This window comes from Panicum virgatum, chromosome 6K, assembly GCF_016808335.1.
Source record: "Panicum virgatum strain AP13 chromosome 6K, P.virgatum_v5, whole genome shotgun sequence".
In the NCBI taxonomy this organism is placed as follows: Eukaryota; Viridiplantae; Streptophyta; class Magnoliopsida; order Poales; family Poaceae; genus Panicum; species Panicum virgatum.
The window spans coordinates 35,673,252-35,685,319 of NC_053141.1; the positions used below are offsets into that span (position 1 = coordinate 35,673,252).

The following is a 12,068-nucleotide window of genomic DNA, read 5'->3' on the forward strand; positions in this document are numbered from 1 at the left end:
GCACCGGCAGGGCAGTGTGGCGGGCCGTGGCGCGCACCTACGACGTCGCCGCGCCCTCCGTCTCGTGGCGCAAGTTCACAGAGTTCGAGTTCAGCCCCGACGGCGGCGGCGGGGCGCCGTCGTTCCTGGAGCAGCTCACGCACGCGGAGGCGCTAGGCTTCGCCGGGCAACCCTCGCGCCGCGACCTCGTGGACCACGCGCTGGGCCGGAAGCTCCCGCCGGACGTGGCGAGCCGCGCCACGGTGGTCCTGGGCGACGGGAGCGTGGGCGTGAGCGTGGACAAGGCCTGGGAGGTCGCTCGGATCCGGGAGAGGAACCGCATCTCCGAGGAGGACGAGCTCAGCGTGCGGGCGGCGATGGCGGAGGATGAAGAGAAGGGCTGGGTCGGTGCAGGCACATCAGCAGGGTACGGTTCCAGGAACAGCAGGGCCTGATGATCATGGCATCCGAGCTGCTGCCTAGCTATTATTATTCTGCATTGCTGCTGCTAATGACATTGAGTAGTCTAAACATATGATCTACATATCTTCTTATGAAGCCGTGGTCGTGAAACAAAATCAAGACTGACAAATTTTGAACTAATGCGTGCGTTTTCATATGCATTCTTTATTTCAGCAGATAATTTTTTCCTCATCACGCTTGACTTCACGTCACCCAGTTCACTGGATGCCGGCGTAGTCGGTGGGCCCGTACGGCTGCAACCACTCGGCGGCGAGCCCCGCCCCCTTCTTCCTCCTCGGGCTGTACCCCATGTCCCGGCACAGCTGGTCGTGGTACCACGTCGTGACGGTGGCGATGCACGACTTGAGGAAGAAGCCGCCGCCGCCCCGCTTGGCCCACCGCCCCCACCGCTCCCACTCCGCCACGCTCCGCTCCATGTCCGCGACGCCGGGCAGGCGCACCGCGCCGTCGAGCAGGTGCGCCACCCACTTGGCCATCATCTCGTACGGGTAGATGCTCGCCGCGCTCTCCGCGTACCCGACCACAGCCATCTGCGGTATCCGCGGGTGCACGCACTGCCTGTAGAGAGGGAGCATGGTGTCTGACGGATCCCCCGACGCGACGAGCTCGCGGAACCGGGGCGACACGAACACGCCGCGCAGCAGCCGGTCGGCGTCGAAGCCGGTGGCGAGGATGACGACGTCGCCGCCGACGCGCTCGCCGGCGCCGTCCAGCACCAGACCGTCGGCGCAGAAGCTGAAGGAGTCGTCGCACCTCTTGATCTGAACGCTGCCTTCGTTCACCATGTCGTAGAATCCGTCGGGCAGGGTGCCTAGCCGCCAGCCCAGGATCGACTGCGAGAAGCTGCATTCCGGCACCGTCCCATGCTTCTTCAGCGGAACGTTCATCTTCAAGTATGCTTCGGCCAGCGTTGCTGTCAGCCATCTCTGCAAGCTCAAGATGCCGGCAATGGTTACAACTCATTCCGAGCCTAGCTAGGAATCTTGCAGAAATGTTGTAATCAGTGGTATCTCTGCTACTTTCTGACGGAACATAAAATGCTATGGCTCATCAACAACTGTAATCCATTATATATATTCCCCTTTTGGTCTGGTAATAATAATGAGATGGTGCTCAAGTCATACCAGTGGAGTCAGCATTGTGGCGAGAAGGAACAGAAGAAATCCTTCTCCTGGTTTGTGAACCATCAGTTCGGCCAGCCGAGTCATGGCAAGCTTCCCAAAACTGACGCCGCCCCAGATAAGCTTGGTATCCACCATCCACTGGGCGCTTCTGTAAATCATTGTGCATGGGTGCTTGGAACCTGATAGCCAATCCGCGATGCATATTAGTTGGTAAAGTTAAACTCATTTCTTAAGTATAAAGTTAACTATTTAAAAGTTGTGTAGGATAAAGTCATTTGTTAGTTCAAGAGATTCTAATTTTAGTCAATGTTCTTCGCTTATCCTCTTATTAGAGTCCCAGTCTACGGCTGCTACATTAGGTATGATAAGGAAAGGCCGTGGTACTCTTCAGCCGTTTTAAATTAAAATGCCGTGCTACTACTCCAATTTGTAGAAAGAAAGCAGGTGCAGTTTTAAATAAAAATAAAAAAGTCAACCGTGTGCTTGACGTGCTCACCGTTGGCTTCGGCGCACTGCGCGACGATATCAATTCCTGACTTGCCGGAGCCGACCACGTCGACACGCTTGCCGCTGATCAGCTCGTCGGCGTCCGCGTGCGTCATGCGCGAGTAGTCCATGGAGTGGAGCACTTGACCTTGGAACACTTCGGGGCCTCTTCCCTCTGGAAATTTGGGAACCTTGGGGACGCCGTACCTCCCGACGCAGAGGACGAGGAAATCGAACTCGTACGTCTGCCAAGACACGGGTGCTCAATTTAGCTAGAAATTTTAGTTGCTGGCTTGCTGCCAAATGGTATCTAAATTGGGTTCAGCCATATATACCTGGGTGCCCTCCGATCCGGCGTGCTGCACGGTGAGCCGCCACTCGCCGGAGCCGTCGCCGAACGCCTCGCCGTTCCCGGACCACCGCTCCCAGGCCGCCACCTCCAGCTCCGGCGGCCCGGCGTACTCGGCGGCGAGCACCCTGCTGCCGAACCTGACGCGCTCGAGGACGCCGAACCGCCTCGCGTACGCGGCCATGTACGCCGCGACGTGGTCGTGGCGCGGGAACTCGTCGGGCGCCGTCCCCGCCGGCCACGGGAAGTCGGAGAACCGGAACGTGCTCGCCGGCGTCTGCAGCCTCGTGGAGGACAGCGTCCGCGCCCACACGCCGCTGACGGCGGCGCTGGACTCGAAGACGACCGGCCGGAACCCCTTGGCCAGCGCGTGCTTGCACGCCGCCAGGCCGCTTGGGCCGGCTCCGACGATCGCCACGCGCTTCTTCTTCACGTCCATTTTCTAGCGGTACAATATGTGCTCGCTCTTTGTTTGGAACAAGGTTATATGGTAACGTTTTGTCATGTAACATGTATTTATAAAGCTCAGCAACATCGATTCTAAAGCACACACTCCTACCGGTAGGCATAAATTATACCTTTATAATTACTTATTCCTTACCTCGTTTGGCTCCACACCTAGCACTACAAGAGAATCTTGCATGCATAGTGCATGGAGTACTAAACGTCATTTGCAAAATATTTTCACAGATGGGTGCAACTTTGCGCAACGAAAACCTAATTAATTCATAATTGGCTACAGTAATACTGCAGTAATAATTCTCTAATCATGCGGTCAAATGCCTCATTAGATTCGTCTCTCGAAGTAGCGCAAGGGTTGTGACGTTAGTTTTATAAACTGTCTTTATTTAATACCCTCAATTAATAGTCAAAATTGCTATAGTACCATGTGTCTACAAAACCAAACAAAACAGGACTCGGGCGACCATGAATTATCGAAAGCCGCCACCGATACTTTGATCACCTACCGTTGAAAAAATATTAGTTGACACATCGGCCATCCTAAGCCGCCATGGATGCTTTGATGATGATTGACACACGATGGGCCGAATTTTTATATTATCCGATTATTTCACCTGGAGAATTGAAATGTCACTTACTAGAATAATTAGATGATAACGTTTCTACCGACATTAGACGATCTCACTATATATATAACCATATAACTATATACAAAATATGTTTTTGTACTTTCTCTAATCACAAATGTTTGAACAGTGCCATTAATCGACGAGAAGTAGCTTTGTTACTTTTTTTAATTGAAAGGGATTTATGCCAACGCGGTAATGGGCCGGGCTGTGAAACACTGCGGCAAAGGTACTGTAGTGACCTTATTTCCGCCTGTGCACCGAAGTCGGGTCACGCACACTGTCTGTGTCGGCATGTCGCACGTGCGGCGCAGGATTGCTCACGTGGTTTTCAAACAGTACCTTTACTGTTCCTGAGCGCCCCCCCCCAGGGGCGATACAGCTCTATAGCAATGTATTTGATTTTCTTTTTTTTTGCTGTTATATGACTTTAAGAATTTTACAGTGGTTAAACTTGCTGTGATATTCTACATACCTTTTCAACTCTGTTTCTTTAAATAACCGTGTTTTTACAAGATGAACTTGTATTGATTATTACCCACGAGCTATTTCTACGTTAATAGTGTAGCTACACCTAACTAATTACTGAATAAATTTTCAGTAATAACTACTATGCGCGATTACCGAATACTATTTTACTTAACGTGATTCAATAATTCAGTAACTCGGTTTAGTAATTTCTGGTCAGTTCGATCAGTAATTTGATGGCTAAGTGTAGAATAAACGCTACACCTAAAGTGCAGAATATTATTATAATTATAATTTACTAATTTCGTCTTTTATTTTTTTATCTGAACCGTGGACCGATATAGCAGGACATACTAGACGTCCAAGAACAGGTGAATTCTCAAGCAAGGAAGTTATTGTGTACGATGCAAAATGGTGAAGTTGATTTTAAATGTATAGGTTTGGATACACAACCATTTCAATTTTGGATTTCATTTTTGAATGGGTTTCTGATTTGATTCACTACACCTATGCAATGCTATCTTCCGCACAATATAAGGAACATGCACTTTTTAATTATTGCTTCGGGCTAACATCTTTGCTAGAGGCGTGCGCAGCGCGCCAAATCTGGTTAGTATATAGAATTATATGAATATTCTTTCAAACAATATTACACATATCATGCTAATAATTCATATAAATAAAATGTTGATTGGCTCCATTTCAAAATTGAGACGTACTGGAGGCTAAAACATTGAGAAATTTTCCTCACAAAAAAAACATTAAGCAATTTTTTATAATAAAAAATATTGAACAATTTATTACTGTGGACAGACTATTTGTCAGTTGGGCACGTAATAATGCAATAATTCCTGGAATCAGGTTCAGTCATTGGCGTTGACTTCGGGCCTCTTTGGAGGGCTTCAAAACCAGCTCCAAATCAATCCCGCTTCAGCCCCCTCCCAAAAAGGCATTTTTGGACCGGATTCAGGTTTGAAGCCATCCATGCGACTTCCACTGGCGAAAGTGCCCTTGGTGCCACGACGATGGAGAATGGCTCTACTTTCTCCACCCTACGCCGAGCCTTGACATCGGTGCCTTCTACCTCCGCCTCTCCTCCTCCTCCACCCCGGTGCTGGCGAACCTCACGCTTGTCTACCTCCCGGCCATTTGCAACACCGCACTAGGGCTCAACGGTTGTGCGCTCCCACTGGTCGTGCGCGCAGAAAAGGAGATGGAGGAGGAGGGGTGTCTTCAAGTGCCACGACAGCACTGGGGGAGGTGGGGTGGCGCGTGGAGCGCTACCGCGCGGGGTCGGTTGCGATGGCAGAGGTGGTGGTGCTCGTGGAGGGCGGCATGCAGATGATGGATAGGGCGAGGGCAACATCGAGGCGTGGGCTGGGCTGTGGGGGCACCATGCTAGAGGGTGTCCCGAAGGAGGCCAGGGACATTGGTTATGGGTGCCCACGTGCGTCCTGTGGCGATGAGGAGTGGGAAGTGGTCTCCGACGATGGCGAGCTGTGGAAGGAGGTGGAGGTGGAGATGGTGAGGTGGGCGATGGAGGATGAGGGCTGGATTGGTAGAATAGGCGCATCAAAGGATAGGAGGATAAAAAACAGAGAAAAGAATGGGAGAAAAAACGAAGAAAAAGGAAAAAATAATGGAGAAAAAAATAAAATAAAAAATTATATTATATACTAGAGAAAATCATCAAACCAAATAGCTAAGGGTATATTGGACATATGACATCTTCAATCCATTCATGAAAAATAGGTTGAAGCTGTTATATCAAATATTTTCCAAACAGCTTCAACTCTACTATTAGAGAAGCCACTCTATCAAAAAAGCTGAATCCGTGACTGTTTTTTGAAAGGGCCGGAGCCCTACCTACCAAATAGACCCATGCTAGCCTGTTAGTTCGGAGGCTTTTTTTGAAAGGGCCGGATCCCTACCAAATACCAAATAGACCCATGCTGGCCTGTTAGCTCGGAGGCCGGATCCCTACCAAATACCAAATAGACCCATGCTGGCCTGTTAGCTCGGAGGCTATCGATGAGGTGGAGGACCGTTGTTTGCTAAGGAGGAGGCAGCTGGAGCTCGAGCCTTGGTCCCTGAGGTGTGGGGTGTAGTGCGGTTTGGGAAGTGAAGTGATAGATAAACCAGCGCTTTTTTCTTTTTTATATTTAAAAAAAATCAAAATTTCAAAAATATATGTCCGTTTTGAAATATTTTAAAACTACCCACTGGTCGCTCCCCATAGGGCGACATGCCCTAAGTGTAATTTTTTCTTTAAATTTGCAACGAGGTCCCTAGCCAAAAAAAATGCAAGGGGGCATGTCGCCCCCCCCACGGGCAACAGGGGCCTGTCGCCCACCACAGGGGCGACAGGGTCCTCCCCCCTATATAAGCCCTGGCCGCCATTCCCTTGTCATTTGAGCCTAAAAATTCAAAAAAAAGAGAGAGGGGTGAGGAGAAGAAAAGCGGCGAAGCTCTGCCGAATTCCGCACTTGTGATCTACCGGTAACTTTCGTATGAATCCGTTGATATTGTATAATAATTTAATTTAATTAGCGGATTAGATAAATTAGATTTGGTGCTTTAGAACACTCGTTTAGTATTACAATTTGAGTACTATTACAGACTTGTTTTTAAATTAATTATGCATTAGAATAGAATTATGACAGTACCTTATTGATATTGCAGCATAAGACAATAGAATTATGACAGTACATATATTTTCACGCATCGATTTGGTATACGATATGTGCATTATTTAAATCATTGTTCGTCATTTGGCGCACCACACTATGGCACCAATGTCTTCGTCAGGATCAACCTACATTCCGTGGAGCAAGTGTGAAGTCACCGTACCTGAAGGAATTGATGTGCCAATGTGCTTCTGCGGTTCATTATGCAATTTCATGCAATCTAATGTTTTAGGAGATGACTACGGCATGAGGTTCTTTATGTGTGAGAACTACGAATATGATCCACCTAAGCGATACGGGAAAGACCGGGCCAAGGTAGCAGGACAACATACGCTATTTTTCTTTGTGACCTAACATTGAGTTATGATTCTAACTTTTGTTGGACAAAGTCTCCTCTGCCTCTTTGTGATTTTATGCAGTGGTTCGACACCGTGCAGTCGCAACAGGCAAATGACTTTGTGGAACAACAAGCAAGGTAGGCTGCAGAACGTTGGCGCCGAATGAAGCACGAGGAACAGCAAGAGGAGAAGCGCAAGAAAGAGCAAGAAGAGATCCGCAAGAGGATGGAAGAGGTGGATTGTAAGGCGGCGGCCAAACGTGAAGCTGACAGGGAGAGAAAGCGAGATAGGGCACGCCGTACGAATGAAGCCGGCCCCGAAGCAATTAGAAAGGACAAATATTCTCGGTGCACTCAGTAGAGTAGTACCATGTAATCCCGGTATTTTACATTCCATAAGGCATGGTAGGTTTAGATGCAACAAGAAATTACCTTGTCGCGTGCACATGCCACTGCAATTAGTTGTTTATGTTTTCAGTTGAGAGCTTGACTCTGTGTGTTATAACTTTTACCATTAATTTGCAGTTGTAGCCGGGAATCTATGAAATCTTTGAACTTGTCCTTAATATTTTCGGAGCTTTTCATGTCACTAGAATACTAAAAAGCACACATTTAATTAATATAACGATTAGAAATAAGAACTAAGAAATGCATTACATAATGTGAATCATCAAGTTTACATCATAATACAACGATAATGAAACACACATGACACATGCAGTGGCATGGCAGAACCCGTTGCAAACTACGGTAAACAGATTCTGGACTAACCTAACATGCCCTAGGTAATTTAAAAAAAACACAACAAACACAACGATGCAGCATGTCACTAGCACTAGGGTAGTCCTAGTAGCCATACCCCCACGTAGCAAACTGCGTTGAGCCTTCTCCGCAGTATCCACCCATTGCAGGTGGTGCAGGCGGTGGTGCCGGAGGCGCAGGGCCTTCTTCTTGTGACAAGGGCAGTTGCAGTAAGGAATAGTGCATGGTTCATCATGTGAACCGGCAGCATTGCTGGTATCATCATCTTCGTCGACTTTATTTCCCTCGCTCGCTTCCTCATAATGGTTCACTTTGCATTCCAGATCAAAGATCTTTATCTAGAGGTACTCGATGAACTCCTGAACAGAATCAATTGTTGCAGGATCGACCCACCTAGTAAAACCACAGTTTTCTGGAGCATCGGAAGACTGCAAAACAAATTTCATGCAAGGTGTCTCATTGAAGATAATGAAATGAAACAACCGAGTATTACCCATGCGTGTGGACATTTAAAGAAACGCCGACCGCCATCCATCCCGTCGGTGCACATCTGCACTAAGCAGTCATCACCATGTCTACCATGGTTCTCTACGGTTATCGTATTGTCGAAGAGGATTTTCATTGGTAAATTCACTCTTGTGCTGTGGCGGAAACTCAAACACTAGTTCCGGAAAGGAATCAGGTCCAAGAGGCCCCTCCCATATTATGGGGTCTCCCTTTCTTCCCCCTTTTCCTTTTCCAAAACCGTAGTAATTCTTCCCGCTAGACCCACCTCCAGACATTGGGTATACAATGAGCTTTTCCTCACCCTCTCTTTTTTTCTGGATTTTTGGAGGAATTTTTGGGATCAAATGAGGAGGGAATGGGGGTAGAATGCTTATATAGGAGTGGGAGGGCCGGTCGCCCGAGGGGGGGAGGGCCGGTCGCCCGAGGGGCCTGTCGCCCCCCATAGGGCGACCGGGGTATATATTTGAAATTTTTTGAAACCGACATATATTTTTCAATAGTATCTATAGAAACAAATGACAAGTAAACTACCACAATCATAAACATCGGATACAAATAAGCGGTCCACAGCTATCTCATTACAAATAAACATCAGAGATACAAACATCGGATATATCTAAGCACCCTTAGGGCGTCTGCCTGTTCCCATTGGTCCACCCACGACTGCATCTTGGTGAGCCAATCATCAGAGCACGGCAAGCCACTCCTTGACAACCTATAAAAGTGGACCACGAAGAATCGTTAGATTCGACACGAATGTATGAGCCAAGTTCAATTATAATTACCTGTGGTCCTGGGACTGACACGCTCCAACGCGGTGGGCACCGGAAACTCCTGGCGCTGCCCAAACTGTCTCCTGACTCTCTAGGGGCAATATGCCTCAACCGCGATGTCATAAACCAGGACGGCTGTTGTAAGCCACAGGCTCGCATTCGCGGAGCATTGTGAAGACAGGCCTGCTGGTGCACGGGTAGCCACAGCCTCTGGGCTGTAAGGCTCCCAGACAACGTCCTCGGGTGTCAGCATATCGAGCTCCGAAACAAACTCAGGATATGCGCATCTAACCTGCGCATGTGCCCAGGACCTCTGCATTCCGAATAAGTAAGATTAAAAGTGCGCTAATGCATCATGTAACAATGAATAACAAAATTAAATTTGTTGCGAACGTATCTGACGCCAGATCCAGATAGTTCCCATAGTGGGCCTGTCATCCTCCTCGTCGCCGTACATAGCCCCGGGGTAAGGCTCGTGGCTGACCATGGGCCGACCAAAGGCTAGCCTCTCGTACGACTAAAGCTGTAGCAGTAGTGGGCACCCTGCCAGGATAGCGTTCCCATGTGTCTTCATGCAGCCGTCGCAGAGTCCACGGTAAGTGGCTGCAAATACCGCCTCACCCCAGCTGTAGGCCGGTACGTCCTCGTCTCCATCCGCAATCTCCCGTGCATACGGAAGGAGAATCCTATCGACCGAGTTGCCATGAGTGTTGTTGAACATGATATAACCAAACAACCAAACTAGATACGCCTCCAGCGATCTGGTCGCACTGTACTCGTCGGCATCCGCAGCCAACAGGGCAGGCTGCATAAACAATTAAGATTAATGGTTTCAACTGACAATACAACATGTGAATTGTAACAATAAAATTTAAATATGCAATGAATACGTACTGTAAACTGTAGGAACCAGGTCTTCGAAGGACCTGCTGCTCGCGGGTGCGGGTTGATCGGACCTGCTTCTTCCACACGGTCAACCAGGGCAAAACGGGCCTCCAGGTCATCCTTCCACGAGGCCGCCACCACACGCGGACCTACAGCCTCCCCGACGATAGGGAGGCCGAGGAGGTAGGCCACGTCCTGTAGCGTAGGAGTCATCTCCCCACACGGGAGGTGGAACGTGTGTGTCTCCGGCCTCCATCTGTCAACGAGTGCCATTAGGAGGGATCGGTCGAGCTGAATAGGCCCATCCTCGACAAGACGGCCCAGAGTCAGTAGACCGGCCTCACGTAACCTGCAATAAGCAAAATTATCAAAACAAAGGAATACCGACGAATACATAAGTGAAAAACAATAATATTTCATTACGTACCTATCAGACCAATCGTGGTGTATAGATATCGCCTCCCCTGGTGGACGAGGACGTAGCACCTCTAGGCCTCGGTGCTCAACTGCTACAAAGTAAGACCTGTGGCTCGAGTCGGTAAGTGGGTCTAGCAAGGAGTACATCTCCATACCTGCATTCAAAAATATATGAGAACACATAGGTACATACATGTTCCATACAAACTGGACGCGTAATATTTATACATTACAGATAGGTTCGATACAAACTCCACGCACGATTACTACATATTACAGATAGGTTCGATACAAACTCCACGCACGATATTTATACACTACATATATGTTTCATACAAACTGGACACACGATTACTACATATTACAGATATGTTCAATACAATTGTGGATCATGACACCGAATGCCTTCCACGAGCAATTCTCGCCGATGGTCGTCTGAACGTAGGAGGTGCTCCATCTCTGGGATTTCTCGAAGGACCGACGTCAGCAGCATCGTGAAGTGCATTCTGAGAACACTTCTTGTAGTTGTGACCCAATGCTCCACATTGGCTGCAACACTTTTCTGCCTTGTTTGCTTCGGATTCGTCCATACCATTCCGAATACGACATGTCTGACGGCGGCCTTTGCCTTTCTTAGTGGCTGGATCAGGAATAAACATCTTATTCTCATTATCCTGAATGAAAGGCCCCACTATTCCAATCCCGTATACCTCATGTCTCCAGGTGGATACAGCTGCTTCCTTGCTGAAGTAAGGTGAAACAAATACTCCTGGCTGCAACTCAGACTCTGCACATGCCGCAATGAGATGCGAGCATGGCAAATGCAATAACTTAGACTTCATGCAGGTGCAGAAGGCTTTGCCATCTACTGTAATCAAACTCTCCTGTACCACCCTATCTCTACGGATACCACGACCAGTTCTATCCTTGCATAGAACCTCAAATCTATGCTCCATTGTACCTGTCGATATGACGCGGTGCAGTTTGGCCTTTTCAATCTTCTCTTGCATATATTGTGTCACTCTTGTGCAAAACTGAATTTGGGAGTTGCTGATGTTTATGCTTGCAGCTATGTAACGCTCTCTGAAATACCTCATGCACCCATACATGATGAACTCAACAATTCCCACAAGAGGAAAGGCACGACAAGAATGCATAATCATATTGAAACACTCCACATGGTTCGTTGTCTGAATACCATACCGTATTCTGTTAGTATCATAAAGGAACGACCATTTCTCCTTAGGTGCACCTCGAATCCAGTGTGAAAATGGCTTCTCCATTGAATCCCTAGCCTCTGCAGCCTGACTCGTGCCTGTTCTTGATGCCCTTACCTTCACTAGCTCTGCAGTCAACTGATCAAATATCTGTCATAATGCATTGAATTTTCTCTGTTGATTTTGGGTGCACAACCTCTTAAACATGTTCTTAAGATCCTTGTTCTTGAAGTGGTCATAGAAGTTTACACCCATATGCCTAATGCACCACCTGTTTTGGACATCGTGCCACAATGGAGGCATTGTCGCAGTTCCACGTTGTAATTTCAATATTGATTGCAGCAGACCTGCATGCCTATCACTAATAAGGCACACATCTGGACGTGCAGCAACAACATGAACCTTCACTCGTTCAAAGAACCAATACCAACTGTTTAAGTTCTCATTCTCAACAAATGCAAATGCGAGCGGAACTATTTGGTTGTTGCAATCTACCCCGATTGCGG

General features: G+C 48.1%; 1 protein-coding gene across 1 annotated transcript; it reads right to left on the reverse strand.

Annotated features, from left to right (window-relative positions):
• Positions 1 to 514: 514 nt before the first annotated feature.
• LOC120639189 (probable flavin-containing monooxygenase 1) lies at positions 515 to 2,860 on the reverse strand. Its single transcript, XM_039915195.1, has 4 exons — positions 2,408 to 2,860; positions 2,083 to 2,317; positions 1,587 to 1,765; positions 515 to 1,388 (listed from the first exon to the last, which is right to left on the reverse strand). The coding sequence occupies exons 1-4, from the start codon at positions 2,858 to 2,860 to the stop codon at positions 660 to 662; spliced, it is 1,596 nt and encodes a 531-aa protein (XP_039771129.1). The 3' UTR covers positions 515 to 659.
• Between the last annotated feature and the right edge of the window lie 9,208 nt (positions 2,861 to 12,068).